The 14,045-nt window shown below is 41.6% G+C and overlaps 1 protein-coding gene across 4 annotated transcripts in view; it reads left to right on the top strand.

The window, feature by feature from the left end:
• The window catches only part of DAPK2 (death associated protein kinase 2), a 54,720-nt gene that overhangs the window by 23,629 nt on the left and 17,046 nt on the right, over positions 1-14,045 (top strand). For all 4 annotated transcript variants that reach the window (XM_042039533.1, XM_042039534.1, XM_042039532.1 and 1 more), the window contains 5 exons: positions 2,486-2,707; positions 7,738-7,876; positions 9,279-9,408; positions 10,525-10,573; positions 11,258-11,284. In XM_042039533.1, the coding sequence (XP_041895467.1) occupies positions 2,486-2,707; positions 7,738-7,876; positions 9,279-9,408; positions 10,525-10,573; positions 11,258-11,284 (567 nt within the window). The remainder of the gene's footprint in view (positions 1-2,485; positions 2,708-7,737; positions 7,877-9,278; positions 9,409-10,524; positions 10,574-11,257; positions 11,285-14,045) is intronic.

Genomic DNA, 14,045 nt, shown 5'->3' with positions numbered 1-14,045 from the left:
TGAATTCTGGCAAGGTCTTTGGCTGAAATCTGAGCTGAGAAATTTAGTTTCAAGTCTAAGGTCAGGTACAAATGCCCCATGTGAAATTATCTAAATAGCTTCATTTCTCAGTGCTGTCAGCTTAGGTGGCAGGGAGACATACTTTCCTTTCTTCTGGTTTTTTCCTGGCCTAGGTCAAAAGTTTTGGAAGCTGTTACTGTTTTATTCTTATGGTCTGAATGCAGATGCATGAGGAGGCACAAAAACACTGTTGTCTTGGTCCTGACCTTACGATCTCGGTAGTTAACAAGAAATCCAAAGTGTCTGACTGTGACTGTAAAATGCCAGTGAGGCATCCACTTGTTTCACAGCTGAATGGGCCTCCATGAGCTCTTCATTGGTAATTGCATTGTAACTGTCTTAAATGTCCCAGGCTAAGAAATCGTGCATTTGTATTACTCCCTATGGCTTGCAACCTCTTCTCCTCAGTCACAAGCTGTCCAAGTAAAGACTCGTCTGCAAAAGCCTGTTTTTGAGGGAGATAGGAAATGGCATGAAGGCTGGGACAGGAGCAGGAACGGTGTATGTTGGTGGCCACACATGCAGGGGAGTAATAGTAGTTTACAAGGGAGTTGGTACTGAGATAGTTGCAGTCTGGGACAATTATTTATGTCAAAGGAGAAGACAGGAATTCCTATGATGTGTCATTACTACTTTTGTAAGCTTTTGCATAAACAGAAATGTACAAAATCCACAGTATCACTGGAATTTCTAAATGCAAAAGTAACTGTGTTTGTTCCCGTAATCAGCACTCATAAAAAAATATTTTCTCCCGAACTTTGACAAAATTTTTCCCAGAGAGAATTCAAGGAAACAAGCACAGGAACATTAATACCATGTTTCTTCAGAAAGTCTGGACCAAGCAAGATGCACGTCTTGCAAAATATGATCAAACAAGAAAAACATGAAACCCATGATGTTTTACACAAGCAGCTCTCAGCGCTACAAAACAAACTCTGTTTCTTAAAGAATGTCTAAGGCAAGTTTGGGGATTTTGTAGTGGGAATTTCTCTAGGGTTTGGAGGTAATGATAAAAGCAGGAGAAATATGAATCAATTAATGCATGTGACAAATGGCCACAGGCTCGATTCCATTTGTGAATGATTATTCCTAAAGGGATAAGTACACTTGTCCCATCTGTTCCTGCCTCTCTCCTGAGAAGGGTTTAGGATACGTATGAAAATGAAAACCTAAGAGAAGTATGTCAGGCTGCCTGGCATTTGTCTGAACTCTTTGAAATGAGAGGCTCCCTCTGCTATAGGGTGTGAGCCTTTGAGAGCAATTGAGCACCAAGCAACAGCCTTAATTTTTAATTTCTTTGCCTTTGTATGTTTAAGACAGACTCCAGTCAGATGTGTGTGTTAATGAAGCACTGAGTACAGCATCTAATGAGATGCTGAATATAATTGTTGTGTATGCTGCATAATTTAAATACCAGCTACTTGCATTTCTCATTTACCAAGCCAGTGAATGATGCAATAATACTGAAAACAATAACAGCTCAGTGCTTATACAGTGTAGTCATGGGGGGGGGGGGGGGGGGATGCAGTTAACGAGTTTGTGATTCTTATAAAGAGATCCTGTCTGATAAAATCACAGTAGCTAAAGGTTAAGGTTACCTGTAAGATGAGTCTTTTCCTTCCAAATCTGGATATAATGCCCTGAATAAGGAAGTATCTGGTACTGAGTGTGTATTCTGGGACTGGAGATCTGCCAATTCCTAGGAGATAAGGCAGGAATTTTGCAGTTGGACTACATTAGGAGCCACAGTGAGGAAAACTTTATTAGCAGTTTGCAAGTACATGCCTTTTGACCTTAATGCAGTCACTGTACTATTTGGTACAGGGGGAAGTTCTTTGTCCTTGAGGTGCAGTGAGAAACCTGTGCTTACTCTAGTTATATTTACAGCTAAATTATCAAATGAATGCATAAATATGAATAAACCTTTTTTTTTTTTTTTTGAAAATTGGTTACTGGAGGCCAGTTTTGCATTTCCAAAGAGTTATCATTCCTTTGAGTACTTCTCTAGGGACTATTCTTAAGACAAATATTTTAATGTGTGTGTGTCCTTTCAGAACACCTAGTGCTGTGTTGCAGACTTGAATGCCGTAAGCGTTACCAAGTGAAGGAGTGGTAACTTAAACTTTTTGAGGCAGATCTTATTCATTTAAACATGAACTGTTTTTTAGAGGTTGTAACTCTCTTTTGTCAGACATTGTTTGGTTTTGCTAAATTTCAGACACAGTAGGAGGTTACCTTGTTATGCTCTACTGCCTTTGACTGCAGAGTCCTGACAGTCCTCACTCTTGTACCAAGAACAAACTTAGTAATGCTTAGCAGTGCTGTTCAGGGCTTGCAGGATCAGGCTTTGTGTAGGACTGGCTTCTTTGGGAAGCTGTGATTATGTGAAAGCCTTAAGAGCATTTTTATCTCCTTGTCCTCGCAGTGGCCAGTTCGCTATAGTGAAGAAATGTCGAGAGAAAAGCACCGGTGTGGAATACGCTGCCAAGTTCATCAAGAAGCGCCAGAGCCGGGCCAGCCGGCGCGGGGTGAGCCGGGAGGAGATCGAGCGAGAGGTCAGCATCCTGCAGCAGATCCTGCACGCCAACATCGTCAAGCTGCACGACATCTACGAGAACAAGACAGACATGGTCCTCATTCTGGAGCTGTGAGTAGGGGCACTTTCCTCCAGGGATGGCTGAGGTGAACAGAAACCAGAGAGCACTGCAGAGGCTGCCGGAGCACAGGGGCACTGATAAATGGAGCTGGTGCATTCTCAGGCTTCACAAATCTTGGCAGGAGCATTGAGTGAGGTTGGTGGTAAACAGGCCCCCCAGTTCATCCATGTGCTCTGGGGATACAGGTGTGCCTGAACATCAGCTGAGGTCATTTGATACTGAGCCAGGAGTCTTGTCAACTTGAAAGCAGTTTACTAATAGAGGGATTAGCTCATGTCTGCCTAGGGCTGCCCTGACATGAACCTTGGAGGAAGTATAAATGGCCACTGAATGCTCATTTCATTTTACTTCCTACTTTCATCTCTTTCAATACATGTGAGGCCATCAAGCCTTTTCCAAAATTTGCAGCCATTCTCACTATTCCCTTTTTCCTCATTTAGATCAGCTAGGGGAAAAGATGGGAGGAGGGCAAGGGAAGAGGGTTTTTTGATCCCTACGCATTTACTATTGGGGATGAATAGCAGCAGGATGGGAATGAAGAAAAGCTGTTTACTCTTGTGCCACCATGTGAGGGGGGCAAACCCCTGCCATTTAGGTCCTGCTGACAAGTGAACTTCCTCACCCCTACATGCAAAATGATGCAATTTTTCAGTGTGTATGGAGCAGGAAATACAGTCACCATGGTGGAAGTTTGGTAGACCATATATTCCCTAGGACACCAGCCTGAACCTTGTATATGGAATCCTGACAACAAGGCTTTTATCCCTGAGGGAGCTTTCTAGGGAGGCCAGCTCTTAGGCCAGGGAGCATTCCTGGAGATTAGAGCATGCCTGGAAGGTGGCATGTGAGTGATGATGAGCATCTGTTAACTCTGACGTATATGTCTATGGCCAAATGTTGGTCTCGGTAGCCAAGCTCTGGCAGACAGGGAAGGAGCTTGCTCTTTCTCACCAATGACTACTTTGGGCTAAAGCAACCTCCCATTTCATTACCTTCTGCTTTTTTCTGTCCTCATGTGGCCTGACACATTTTGTGTGTCCTTCTGTCAGGCTGTAACATATTGCAGTTTGTAAAAGTCTGCGTGCAACAGAGTTTTGACCTGATTAAGGCCTTTGCATTCAGCTGCTGTTTACAAATTGAGGATAATGATAATTGCTAATAAAGATAATTAAATTCTCCCTGTAAAAAGATAATCTCTTCCCCTCTGACACCCTGCTCGCAGAGTCTCATATTCCCTGCTGTTTATCAAAGTAAGTGTTACAGCACCTGGCCAACCAGTCTTATGGTACAATCTACAATGGACTTCAGCTTCAAAAGAATGGCCTCAGTATTGCTGATAATTGAAGAAGCTGCCCTGGTGTTTAAAAGAGGATTTGCCTGAAATGTTGACCATCTCCTATATTCACAGTGCTGGCACAGGCAAGACTATCTCCTCTTTTCAGACTGGTCAGTTCTGTAGGTACTGGTTCTCCTGTTCAAGGGCAGGGCCAAGTCCACTGCTGTGAAGTGCAGTTTGGCAGGTACACGGTTTCTCCTTCCTTCTGCACATTGTCCAGGGACTTGCTCCCCACAGCTTTCTGTGACTTTGTTGTTCCCTGTCTCCTGGGCCCTACCAGGAGCCTGCTTTGCCCAAACAGAAGCAGCCTGGAGGCAGGTTGGATTGTTACACCAGTGTCTCCTCTACAGGTAAGTGTCAGGTTTGTATACACAAAACAGCTCTGTCCAAGAGGTAAGACAGCGTTGTTTGTCTTTTGTTGGACTTCAAATGAAAAGTAAAGGTATTATTTACTTGCTTCCTTGCCATGATATTAGGTGACATGGTAAAAGGGAAAGAGAGGGAACCCAGAGGAAGGAATTCTTCTGTAACAGTTGAGAAATGAGCATTTGCAGGTGGTGATTTAGAAAATAAACCTCCCTGGATGTTCAAATGTAACTTGACGCAGTTCTGAGTGTTTTAGTGCAAGGGAATTAGTGTTGAAATGTGGGTTTTTTTCTGGGATTCCATAATGGCTGGCTTTTGGAATTGCTAAATCTCCTCTGCTTGAGGGTTTCTCTGAATTCAGGTGTATAACTTGGATAAGAATGATCTTGTAATAAACTGCTTACCACTCTCTAGGTACAATTTACTGAAGCCTGGTTTTAAAGCCTGAATCTTTGTTAATGAGAAATCATCACATCTCTTCTACAGAATTTTCCTTTAAATTACTCTTTTAAGAGTAATTTAATGTATTAGGTTATATCTCAAGAGACTGGAGATTAAGATACTGTTTTTCATGTATGCCCATCTCTGATCTTCAGAAAATGAAATGCTCATGTGGTTATTGTAGAAGAGAGTCTTTTGCTGATAAAGTACCAGGGAGACTTCAAGCTCTCTGAATCTTCTTTTTCTTTGGTTTGTTTCCTGTTTTGTTTTTATGTTGTATTTTATGTTGTATTCTGTAGCTTGGAAAGCCCCCTCCCTAGCCTCATTCAAGGTTAGTGTGAACTAGAGAGAAGTGAGAAGTACATCAAGGAGCTCTCAAGTAAATGTCCTGTGATCCTCGTTCTCACAGGCTGCAGTTTCTTCAGTCATGCCTTGGGCATAGCTGGTTGCCCACGATGTTGGTGAGGTTGCCATTGGAGCAAACTCCCTGGTGTGCCCTGAGCAGTTGACCCAGCTGGTTTAAGTGCCCACTCTCAGAGGCAGCAGGAGAGAATGAGTATTAAGTAGCTCCAGTCTGGGCAGCTGAACTATTTTCTGACATTGCTTTGTGTAGCAAAGGAAGTTGCTCTGAAGGGAGTTGCCAGTCTCCTCCAAGCAGGAAGGTATCCTCAGACATCCTTAGCAGAGCAGAATGGCTCTTCCAAAGTGGCTCAGCTTGTGAGCTCTCCTGAAGTGGAACCTGCTTCTGCAGGAGCAGAGACTGGGCCACCTGGGCTGTCCTCCGGCCTTAGAGAGATTAAGGAGTCCACCTTAAGAAACAGTCACCAAGGAGATTTTACAGGGTAAAAGAGGAAGAGAGAGCAGTGTGCCTACATGGTTAAATTCCAGAAAAGTACAAGAACGTCCCCCAGTGCAGCTGGTGTCCTGATGACCGGATGGATCCTCTGCCAGAGGTGATTGCTTAAGTGCACTCTGAATAGAAATCATTAAATAAATGGGACTCGCCTGCTCTCTGTATGCAGATTTCACCAAGACACTATCAGGTTTTTCTTACAGATTTCTTTACTGGTTTATCACAGTAGGCTGTGGTAATTGTAAAACTACTGAACCAAGGCCTCTAAACCTCCTACAATATGGAAAGGAGACAGTGTTCCCTGTCTCCTGAAATGCACAGGGTACAACAAAATCTGTCCAGAAAGGCTGATGGTAGTGCTGAGACTGTTGGTAGGTGTCACCTAAAAAATAAAATGAAGAGATCAATAGTCTCACAGGTTGAATAACTGAGATTAATAGGAAGGAGAAGGTGGCAGCCAAAGACAGCAGTTGCAACGTATTTCCGGGTCATTTAAGCTTATTTTTGTTTGCCAGCCATTTAGTTGTAACAATTAAAGTATCAAGGGACTTCTGCCCAGGTGAAGTGAGGTGACTTCTGCCCAGGTGAAGTGAGGTAACTTCTGCCCAGGTGAAGAGTCCTGCCTCACATTGTTTAGAAAAGTTTCTGACTATGTGAGAGGTGTGAAAAAAATATCCAGTAATCAGTGGGCAAGTCACTATGCCCTGTGTAAGTCTCTGGATCAACAAGGCACGTGTTCACCCACAGGAGCAGCAGGGGAAGCTACGACACAAAGCCAATGTCTCTGTGGCTTTTGGCATGCTGTTCTTGCTTGCAGTGGACTTGTCCTTGCAGGTTTTGTAGCTATTGACAATAGCTTCCTCCAAAAGAGGCAGAGTATGGAATTACCATGTTGTCACTACCAGTGTTGTGTAGAAGCCTGGGGTCAGAGGAGTCATTCCCCAAAGGCCTCTGGAGCACCCAGTGTGGACTGACTTGTCTGTGACTCAGGGCACCTGGGGAACTCAAAGCATTTGGACCTGCCAGTGCTTTGACAGGTAGTTCATCCGGCAACAGGGCCAAGAGCTTGTCTTCCAAAATGACTGTAGGGTCTCTCAGGTCCTTTGCTTGCACTCTGAGCATAGGTGGGTGGTGCACCAGCACCCAGGAGTAACAACTGTTTTGTGGGTGCCCCCAGCAGTGAATCTGAATGAGAAGAAAACAATAATGTTAATGACAGCGTGAACTGGCAACAATAAATGTAAACATAATTATGAATAACAGCTGCCAACAACGCCTAATTCAATATTTAGGTCATCTTGTTTGAGATAAACAGAAAAATAGCACTGGAACTCTCAGGACAAGGCACAGAAATGAAAATAAAAGTCTTATGTACTAATAAGGATGGAATGTATTTCAGTTTTGATGCGAAAACTCATAGTAACTAAGAGTACTTCTTTGATTTGGGAAAACTGATTTTGGTACCTTCAAGCCTTCTACAATCTGCTTTCTTCTTAAAAAAATTCAGCACCAAGTAAATGCTTTCCTGTTACTTATGTCAGGCAAGAATCATATTAGAACATGGTAATGGCTGTTCTGGAAAGAAGAGATTCTGTTGGCACATTTTGCTACCTCAGGTTCTGATGGCAGCTGCTAAGGGAAGTAATTCTTTAGCAGTTATTGACTCTTACAACTTGCTCATACAAAATGAAAATGTTGAAAAATAGCAGTTGAAGTGGTCAAGTCAACCTTTTAAAATAGGTATGTATCTGGGGATTCAGCAAACAAATGTAACTTGGTTTGATCCTTTGTGATCCTTGCAGCATCAATGGAAAAGCCAGTCCTTCATTTACAGGGAAGAGAGCTAAAGCCAAAAGGTAGTTTGGGCACACCTGGGACCAGAACACAAAAGTCATGGTTGTCTGCAGGAGTAGCCTTTTTCTAACTGTGTTGAAGTTCTTCACTGCTTCAGTTTTCTGTGCTTACACTGATTTTATGGATTACAGTGCAGGAGATAAGGGGATGTTTTCTGGTGTGTTTTGCAGGGTTTCTGGAGGAGAACTTTTTGACTTCCTGGCACAGAAGGAGTCCTTAAGTGAAGAGGAAGCAACCAGGTTCATTAAGCAAATTTTGGATGGTGTGAATTACCTTCACTCTAAGAAAATTGCTCACTTTGATCTAAAGGTAAAGATGCTGATTTAGACTTTGGCTGATCTCTAGCTGCTAATTTTGATATTTAATACCAGTAATGTCAGGTGGTCAATGAAGATGTTGCAAGAATTGCAAGATAGAAATCAGAAAGCGTAAGTAAAGAATAATTTTGCTGATAGTGACTATCAAAGGACCTAATATATTTTCACTTAATAACTCTCCTGCATTTTAAAGGACTGGGTGTGGAGTTTGGCAAATATTAAATTATACATGTATTTTTAAGCAGTGGTCTGATTTGATAGAAGACGGTTCGTCATTATCTCATCACTTGACAGGGCTCCATTGGCTGCAGTGGAGCTACAGTGGTTTATACCACCTACGGAATAAAACAATCCTCCAAAAGGTAGTGACAGTGACTTTTTGCCATTTCAGTCTGTTCTGTCTGCTCTAAAGAAGCTTCCATTATGTATCTATATCCATTATGCACATATATGCCTTAGATCCATGGAAGAAAACCAGACTTACTACCCTGAGGCTAAAACATGCTTGGTCCAGTAACTATGACAATAAATTATTCATTTGCTCTGTTTCCCAGTGCAGCTCTTGCTGAGTGTACATGTTAGCGGGAGCAACTTCCACGTTAGGATCTGCTGTGGAAAGGCCAGGCAGCTGCCAGCAGAGAATCAGATTCTCTCACTGCTGCTCTTGAACTTATGATTAAGTTATGACAGATTAATGCATTAAAGCTCATCATGGGAGATAAATTGAGCCCATAGTTTACTCTGAAACCTGTGAATTTGGGCTGTAGTAGGGAGTAGCTAAGGCTGAGAAATTTAGTTGAAGAAAGAAGTTTATGAAACATGTTATATCTGGTAAAAAAGTAAAGTCTGTGGTTGAACATGTTAGTTTTGATTTCACAGTTCAAGCTTCAGCTTTTTCTTACAAAGCTGTGAGGAATGCCCCATTTTCTTTTAATACCTTGCTATCATATATGATCTAGGACCTCTGATCCCAACTCTTCTCATTTTCTGGACTGTTCAGCTGGTAAATCCTGGATCTTTCCTGGCCTTGTTGCAACTGTGAATTTAGTCTCAGAGAAGATAATTTTTCCTTCCCTGAATAGGTTCAGCATTTAACAAAACATCTTCCATTGGCTTACAATACAGTATAGAGTCAAATGGGCAGATATTGTGAAGTGTAAATTCACAAAATGTCAGCAAAAATACTGAGCTGTGCAGCTCTCACTCAGGGTGAGGCAGTGGCATTTTGTCTGCACCAAACACCTGAACTGCTTTGGCTGCCTGCTACCTTTATCAAAAGAACTGTAAATGGTTAAGCACAGGTGTTGTATATGTAAAGGAAAAAAAAGCACTTGAAAACACTGTTACTTTCAAAGATATTTTATTAACATAGATCTACCTTTTGTTATTTTTAGCCTGAAAACATTATGCTTCTAGACAAGAATATCCCTATTCCGCGCATCAAACTCATTGACTTTGGCCTGGCTCACAAAATAGAAGATGGAGTTGAATTTAAAAACATATTTGGAACTCCAGAATTCATAGGTGAGTGACATGTTCCATTGTCTTGTATTGCAAATTCCAGAAGAAGTCGACACAACTTGTCGAAGTTAAAAATTGAAGGATAGAAGTAGTTTTAATCTTATTTCTATCAAGGTCACTTAAATCTGGAGGCTTACTTTATTTTTCTGGAATAGGCAAAGGTGCTTTCTGTAAACTAGATGTGCTACTCCTGTGAGAGTAGGCTGCTGCCAAATAAATATTTAGAGATGTAAATTCAGGATTAAGATTGTGAAACTCTGCAAATACAAATTATAATCTTTTTACTTGTTGCCTGGGGTTAGTAGATCTCTGCACTGTGGTACATGAGTCAAAATTACATGGGTATCTCTGTCATTGCTTTCTAAGTAAAACTACCTCACACTGCACACCTGCTGAGTACTCTCATCTCCCCTTACATTTTTCCATGTGGTTCTCTTTTTGCTCCTCACTGGTCATAATTCTGATTTGTCTCACTTGGATTTTAAGTTAATCCTGCTCCTTTCTACTAGTTTCGGTTTTGGGCTTTGTTTGGGGGGTGGGTAGAGAATTGTTATTAATATTCCAGTCAAACACAGTTGTCACAGATAATTTTTTTTCAACTTCTTTCACCCTTGCTCTTTTCTCTTGCATGCAGTCTTGTATGGGGATGTTTTCCAATGAGGAAATGTTCCTTATAAAGATAATAGAGTTTGACATGGATAGCAACGTAGTCTGGCAAGTAATTTCAATCTCTTGCTCAAGGGCTCTTTTCTGACTGGCCTTTACAAACTTGCTATAATGCCACCAGTTAAAAAAACAAAAGCTCATGCTTATGGGCAGCAGCATTCTTGGGAGGTGAAATAATTTGTTATTTGTTGTATTTTGCACTATAATTACTATATAATGTCTGCTTTACCCTTACTCTTGAGTTGCATTATGCTCCAAGTTACTCTAGATAATCTCTTCTGAACAGCTGTGAACTTGAATGCCTATTTGGGCTACAGAATTATAAACAATGTATTCTGTAACTAACCTTCCCCTCTCCCCCCTTCTCACTCTTGGTAATTCTTGGCCTGCTACTACAGCCTGGTAAAAATTTGTTACCTCAGTTGCTGATGGTTGATTAAATGTTCCTTACAGCTCCAGAAATCGTAAACTATGAACCACTTGGACTAGCTGCAGACATGTGGTAAGTTTTGTAATGTGTTTGTACGTTTTTTTCCAGGTGACTCTACAATTACTTTTTCCTGTTTTGCTCTTAATAGAATCCATTGCACTGCAACAAATTAAAAAACAACAAAAAACCCCTTAAATACAGTTAATGACTTTGTTCTGTCATTCTATTTTTATACATTCTTTTTAATTAAAAGGTAAGCATTTAATTTCTGCAAAATTACATTGAAAAACTGGAGTGATGGCAGTTACAGAGTTAACTGTTTGCCACTGTCCACGCAGAGGACCACTCTTAGAAGGAAACATGTTCCTGCAGAGCTTGTGACAGCTTTATTTATAAGAGCACTTCATGCAGAGCAGACCTGCGTACTAGTGTTGTCTACTGGGAAGGCAGGCAAAAGAGGTCACCCCAAATAAAACATCCTTGCTTCTGTTCCTTTGTGTTCCATATATGCACTGCAATAAAATACCCACTGAGTAGAAATACACAGAGACTTCAAATATCCACATTACTTGATGTTATATGTAACATTTTTTTTTCCCCCTGAAACCCCATTCTGTAAGAGATGCTAGCAGTTATCTAAAGCCACAATGGCTCTCCTGCCTCTATTGCAGCACCTATTGACTTTTGTGTATTATGCACATTAAGAAGAATACTGGTCATGTAGAACTCCTGAAATTAATGTCTTTTGTTTTTTAGGAGCATAGGAGTCATTACCTACATACTGTGAGTACAACAGATTCACTCCTGTAGAAATGTTCCTAAAGCTCTGTTGCACTAGTACAGAACAGTTCTTCCCTTCAGTCATTTAGGGACCTGCACACATGGGGTGGGCAGGGGTTTGTCTAAAGGACAGGGGTTATCCTGCAGCCTTTTCAATTTAAAATAAGGGGTAAAAGATGAGGGGCATTCTGAGCAGAAGAAAAACAAATGTCTCTGGCATCACTGGGCATTTCTGCTTCTTATGGGATCTCATCAGTTCCAAATGGTAGAGGATGGAAAAGCCAAGTGTATTAATTGCTCCTGAAATGACTGTGAGCTATCAGTGTGAGAGCATAGAAACAGAAAGTGTAACAGTGCCATTTACAAGTTGGGTTATTTCAGGTGAAAACAGGGAAGTTTTTATTTCCTTGTAAAGGCAGCACTCTAGATTATTCTGCAATAACGTCACCCATTTCAAAAAGGTGAATTTAAGCTGAAAGAGGAGCAGAGAAGTTGACCCTGGGAACTGAGAATTCAACTTACAGGAGAAAAAAAGGGTTTGTTAAAGCTAGTAAAGCAAAGGTTGGTTGGGGATATCATTACAGTCAGTAAGCATGAAGGGAAAAGTAGATCGCAGAATACTTTTTAGATATAGATACTCTTTAGAAGAAAAGTGTGTCAACTGGTGATGAATAAATAAAAGGAGGGAATTATGACATGCTTGGGCTCTCAAAGAAATGAGTTTCTGTGGGCATCTGGGGGCAAGCAGTCAAGAGTTTTAAGATGGAGCTTGACGATTTGGGGAGCTGCTTGTGTGACAATGAATGCATGCAACAGAGGAACAGCACTCCTTGCTTTTCCTCTCATTTGACATGAGACTTACAGGAATGGTCAATCATCCTTGATCCTAACTGCTTCCATTGAAATCAAGCTCCTGTGACTCCTGGGGAGCAGGAAGTGGATACTATATGCTGGGAATGTCTCACCCTGGGCTTCAGCTGCTCCCTTATGATACTCAGAGGAATAACTTGCTGCCAAACTTGATGAAGGTGGACTCTTAGATGGATTTGCACTACTCAGGGATCAGGACAAGTACAGAGGCTTGAAGGGGGAAGGATTGTCTTTTCAGTGTGGAAAATAAATCTTGGCCTATACACAAGGGTTAGACCCCAAAAGCTGTAAAAGAGAGGTATGGTCTGAGGAATCAGATTCAGTGCAACAAATTCCCTTCTTTCCTGCAGTGCAAAGAAAACATCCCAGAGAAAAGTTTGGGATATTGGTTGAGCCCAAGCTCAGGTAAAGGGGTTTAAAATACTGTCAGACCCTTGTTTTTTATCAGCACTGATACTGGTCTCCACTGACACACCTGTACTTGCCAGGACATTAAACTTCATAAATTTGTAAAATGGGTGTTCCTATGTGATGAGAAGAAAACTTAGGAGTTGAGCAGGTGGGAATACTTAGCATGTGATTAGTGATGCACAGAGCCAGCTGCTCTTCAGGTCTTCCTGTTGCACTGAGAGGTCTGTGCTGGGGCAGAGTAATGGAGCAGTTCCTGTACTGCATCCAGCATAGGAGATCTGTTTTACCTTCTTGGCTACTAATGATTGCTGTGGTCATTAAGGTAGAATAATGTCTCCCTACAAATGATCAGGAAGAAAAGAGCACACTTTTTATGGTGGGTGGGATCAGCTTGCCTGATATGCTATGGAATAGAATTGGCATGCCTTCAACTTGTATTGCCTCTTAATTTTAAAGCCTTTTGCTCAGAAGTGTTCTGAGTAAGTGGGGTGGGTCTCTGATACCACCTAGTTTAGCAAACGTGGCAGCAATCAAATGGATGTCATCATCAGGTGTAGAGATCAAAATGCATCCAAGTCCTCAATTCAGTAACTCTGGAGTGATTCAGTGGGTTGTAAGGGCAAAGCTTTTGTTACTGAGGTCTGCTGGTACATGTTTACAGGCACTGAGTCAGAAAAAAAGCTATTTGCATTGGATACTAGGATTTGAGAATCCACCCATTTCACAGATTTCAAAACTGAGTCCCAAAGAGGAAAAAAAGAAAAAAGAGAATAGAGCACTGTTGATTTTGGCTTCCAACAAAGGGCTAGAAGGTGGAATTACAGCTGTTTCATGGCATAATTTGGGGAAAGGGAAAAGAAACCAAGGCCCTAGGGCAGGTTTCCAAGCTTCGGTTTTGGAACAAAGCCCATGGTCTGTGGAGAGGTGCCTGCTTGTAGCCTTCTTTGTGGCCAGCAGAAATGGAACCAAGGCTTAAGAGGAAGTATGTAAATCCCCCTAAGCGTTGAGACTGACTGTGGTATTTGAGATGAAATTTACTGCATCAAAGACAACTGGAGGACCTCACTCATGCTGTCTTGCTGTGTCAGATGCTTTGGTGGTGTTGTATGATTGTAGAGGGGGAGGAAGCAGTTTATGCACTCAAGTGTTTATTCTGTGGATAAAACCACATGTGGTAGCTGGGGATTGGGGTGAAAGGTTTGGGTGGTCCCAATATAACTTTCTGCTTATTGCCCAATCTTCCCAGTTAACCTGGTAGTGGCAATACAGACAGGGTAAAAAGTATGTTGAGAGTGGGATCATGTAAGCAAATGGTTTAGTATTCAAAACCTCAGTTCAGTTCCCTGGAGTTTGCTGCAGTCCTGTTTTGAGCCTGCTGCATCCTGAAACTGTGTTATCAAAGCTGGACATAATAGACAAGCACAATAATAGCCCAGAAGATTATAAAAAGGGGTGAGATCAATTTCCTTGGTATAAATAACAT

Source organism: Corvus kubaryi, unplaced genomic scaffold, assembly GCF_017639235.1.
Source record: "Corvus kubaryi isolate FWS band 111438036 unplaced genomic scaffold, C.kubaryi_AGA036_p1.0 37394, whole genome shotgun sequence".
NCBI classification, from domain to species: domain Eukaryota; kingdom Metazoa; phylum Chordata; class Aves; order Passeriformes; family Corvidae; genus Corvus; species Corvus kubaryi.
This window is presented reverse-complemented; position numbering and strand designations above follow the sequence as displayed.